Below are 4,024 nucleotides of genomic sequence, written 5' to 3' on the forward strand. Positions count from 1 at the left end.
TTTTTGTGGGAAAACGTACTGTAGGGGCGGTTCTAGATTGAACCGCCCCTACAAATACCTGTTTGTAGGGGCGGCTGGTACTCCAGCCGCCCCTACAAATCGATTTGTAGGGGCGGCTGGAAACACCAGCCGCCCCTACAAATGCATGATTTGTAGAGACCCTTGCATAGGGGCGGCTGGGCAAACCGCCCCTACAAAGGGTTAGCAGCCGTCCCTAGAAATGCTATTTGTAGTAGTGGGTGCTGGATTCTTTTCAGTTTTGATCCGTCCCATTCCCATGCATGTGTATACGTGACGTGCGTCGTTCTTATATTATCGGATCGGAGAAGAATACGTACAGACTACAGAGAGAGAGAGAGCTGCACGCAAGCACGGACCTGCACCGGCCGGCCGGCATGCTAGCATCTGACGTTTTGCGCTGGCAAGCTGCTGAGCATTTGTGCCAGTCCAATGCAGGCGAGGAGGCGACTGCGTGGAATATGCAGGTGCAGCATCATGCGCCTTGCGTGCGGGAACCAAGTGCAATATTAGCCAATAGCTACCCTTCAGATGCATGCATCACGCACTTACTTGGTATGCAATAGACACAGTCTGTTGCATTGGTGAGCTAGCTAGCAAAGCTTTCTGGGTTCTCCTGGTTTGGCCACGGCCAATGAGTGTGTCTGTGTCCCGTCCACTACGTTCTTTATTTTGTGGAGCGTGATTACTTGTCAAGCATATGATGGACAGGTAGATTGATGACCATTCAACGTACGTACGATGTGCAAATGCTAGCTTTCGTCATAATTCCTACGACCAATCAACGTACCTGCTTCTGTGGTTAGCATTTGTCCCATTCGTTTGGGTTTATTTATCTGATAAGTTATGGCTGAAAATACTATTGACTGATTTACTGTGAGAGAAAAATATTGTTTATTAGCTTAAAAAAATATGAAGCGAACAGGGTACTCGACGACCATTCCAACGTCGGACAAACTAGTGCTTTGTCGCTCGTGTGCGATTTGCGTATGTAGCACCTACTATTATTTTGGGCTTATTGGATACACACCATTGCAATTTTCACGATTTTAAAACACGCCACTACAATTCGCCTAATTGGGCTGGTGCCATTACAATTCTGCTAGAGTTTGAAATACGCCATTGTCTACGCTCCATGCCGTCTTGGACCCACTGTCAGGGCTACAGGAGGCCACCATATTTGCGTATGGACCTTTCTGCCCTCCTGAGAAAGGATAATGTCCCGACGCCGGCTGTTATCTGAAGTGAAGCACTTGGGTTTGCCATTCTCTCATTTTGTTTAGTTTATTTATGAATCAACTTCAGTACATGCAATGCACATTTGGCGCATAGTTCCCAGAACATGCAGTGACATGTCAAGCGCACATGCTACATTCTAGAAATAAAGATGGAAACATGTAATGCACATACGGCACATAGTTCCCAAAACATGCATTTTCATCATTCCAGAAATAAAAATGGAAATATTCCATCGGTCCACATCCATAGTTCTCAAACATTGTACTTAACATCCGTACAGAGGACACCATTCTAGTTGCATAGTTCCCAAACACATCAGGTCACTTACAAAGCACATGTTGGTCCGCTTGGACTAGCAAAAGCCATAGATAACACTTCAGGTCACTAAGACCAGCAAATGCACAACAAAACACATCATCTAATCCACGCCGAGCCAGCTGTTGAGGCTTCTCACCACTCTTGCTTCAGGAGCAGTTGCAGCCTTCAGAAGCTTCTTCTTTACAGGAGTCTTCTTCTTCTTTGGTGCTTGCTTGGTTTCACTTGTCTTCTGATTTTTCTTGGGTGCTTGCTTGGTTGCACTTCTCTTCTGCTTTTTTTTTGGTGTCTTGCTCGGTCCTTCATCTTCTTGCCTCACCCTATAAGAGATGGCTATCATTTAGACATTCCTTGCCCATTTACATTCACAAGCAAATCAGGAATAAGAAATGTACCTTTTAAGTGATGCAAGCGTAGCTGCCTCATCAACACCATCATCATCTTCTGTTGGTTCAGCAAGTTTGCAGGTATTCTCAAAGTGCCCATAGCCTTTGCACCTTTTGCATCTCACTTTCTTTTTGTTTGCCCTTTCTTCCATACTCCCTCTGATCCTGACCACTCTAGGTCTGCCTGCTGCCCTCTTCTGCAGTGGTGGGTGCAGTTTATATCCTAGCTCCACCTCAGGCCAGTCAGCCCTATCAGGCATGGGTGGAACTATATCTGCATATGCTGCTTTGAATCTGGCCACAGAGTAGTATTCATGCACAAAATCCTTGATTTCCAAGCCTCTGTTGGACAAGATCCAAGCAAGTGCATGTCTACAAGGTTTTCCTGTGACCTGCCATTGCCTACAGCCGCAACAATGATTGACTAGGTCCACTGTATGCCTTTTGGTGTTGTTCCAATCATCAAGCAAGGTCACCTCAGCAAAATCCTCATCACTTACTGCAACTTTGATGACCTTCAAGTGTTTGCTAATTAGGTTCAGTTCCTTGATGACACTAGGCAAAATGCCTTCTCCCAATTCTCTACCAACCTTTCTCCTAAGATACCTCTTCTCCATTATTATCTCCCTGAGCCCATCAACTAACTCATGTATGAGCAGCCCTTTCATGTCCCTCACCTGACTGTTGAAGCTCTCTGACACATTGTTTGTCAGATAATCACATTTGCTGTTCTTGGAGAAACCAGCCCTGTACCAGATTCGGTTGTGGTGATCTTGCAAGTACTTGATTGCATCAGGAGCAAATTCATATATCTTCTTCAAGTGCCACTTGAACAGCCCTTCAGTGTAGCTTCTAGCAGCTGGATAGAGATGAGTTGTGAAAACATCTCCTTTGTAATGCTTCATGAAGTTGGAATATAAATGCCTCATGCACTCTCTGTACTCAGCCTCAGGAAACACTGCACCAACTGCTTTCTCTAAGCCCTTACATGCATCAGTACAAATCACTAGTCCTTTTGGGCTCCCAACAGCCCTTCTCAAATGATGCATAAACCACTTCCAGTTGTCCTCATTTTCACAATCAAAAATAGCATAAGCAATGTAGTATAACCAGTTATGTCCATCAAACCCATCCACACATGGTTTGAGAGCTACAAATATCCTCTTAAACCTCATTTTCTTGCCTACTTTCTCCACATCTATCTCTACAATGCTACCTGGACATGTTATATCCATCTGAGCTTTCCAATTAAATAGCAATTTGAATGACTCTTCATATTTACCATGAATATGTTGCAGTGCTAGCTGCACACCTGAATAAAGCTTACTGTACTTGAGCTTTATCCCATAATCTCCCTCAACCTTCTCCTTGGCTGCCTTCGGACGCTTGCTTGGATTCTTCTTCAACCATTCTTTCAGTCTATCTGACACCCATTCTTGAGAAGGCATTTTGTTTACAACAAGCTTCGTGGTTGGACAATCGTGTTCAAAAGGTAGGGTCTTAATCTAAACAAAAGACAAGCATGAATAAGTAGTATGCACAACCAAACTGAATTTAATTAAAAAAACAAACTGAATTTAATAACAAGGATACATAATTGTTTATACCTGTATAGTTTTCTGATCATGAATCCTTGAAGCATGAATACGCCAAGGACAGCCAGGGTGCTTACACCTTGCAATATACCTGGTAGGGTCAGTCTTGATGCCAGGAGCAAGCTCAAAACCTTTCTTCACTGCATAGTGCCTCACTGCTTTCCTGAAGGTGATGATGTCAGGAAATAAGGCACCCTTCTCTATTCTTGGGTTCTCAGGATCATGTAAGACCCTTATCTCATCAGGATCTGCATCAGTAACCTCTGCCTCAGCAGGAACAATTTGATTGGCAGCATTAGTAGGTGCATTCAAAGATGGCTGTGCAGGTGGAATTGTAATGTACATATGCTCATCATCGACGCCAACATACTCTTCTTCATTATCAAAGATGTCATGCTCTTCTTCGGCAACACATTGGGATTTGTTAGGCATTGTTGGATTAGGCTGTGGTTCTGGATCAGTAGGTTCTGG

The 4,024-nt window shown here is 44.1% G+C and overlaps 1 protein-coding gene across 1 annotated transcript; it reads right to left on the reverse strand.

Annotated features, from left to right (window-relative positions):
* Window positions 1-1,675: 1,675 nt before the first annotated feature.
* Window positions 1,676-4,024, reverse strand: LOC136485157 (uncharacterized). The gene is made up of 3 exons (XM_066482094.1): window positions 3,566-4,024; window positions 1,968-3,463; window positions 1,676-1,892 (listed from the first exon to the last, which is right to left on the reverse strand). Exons 1-3 carry the CDS (start codon window positions 3,983-3,985, stop codon window positions 1,676-1,678), a joined length of 2,133 nt encoding a protein of 710 aa, XP_066338191.1. The 5' UTR covers window positions 3,986-4,024.

The sequence above is a fragment of the Miscanthus floridulus genome, chromosome 10, assembly GCF_019320115.1.
Source record: "Miscanthus floridulus cultivar M001 chromosome 10, ASM1932011v1, whole genome shotgun sequence".
In the NCBI taxonomy this organism is placed as follows: Eukaryota; Viridiplantae; Streptophyta; class Magnoliopsida; order Poales; family Poaceae; genus Miscanthus; species Miscanthus floridulus.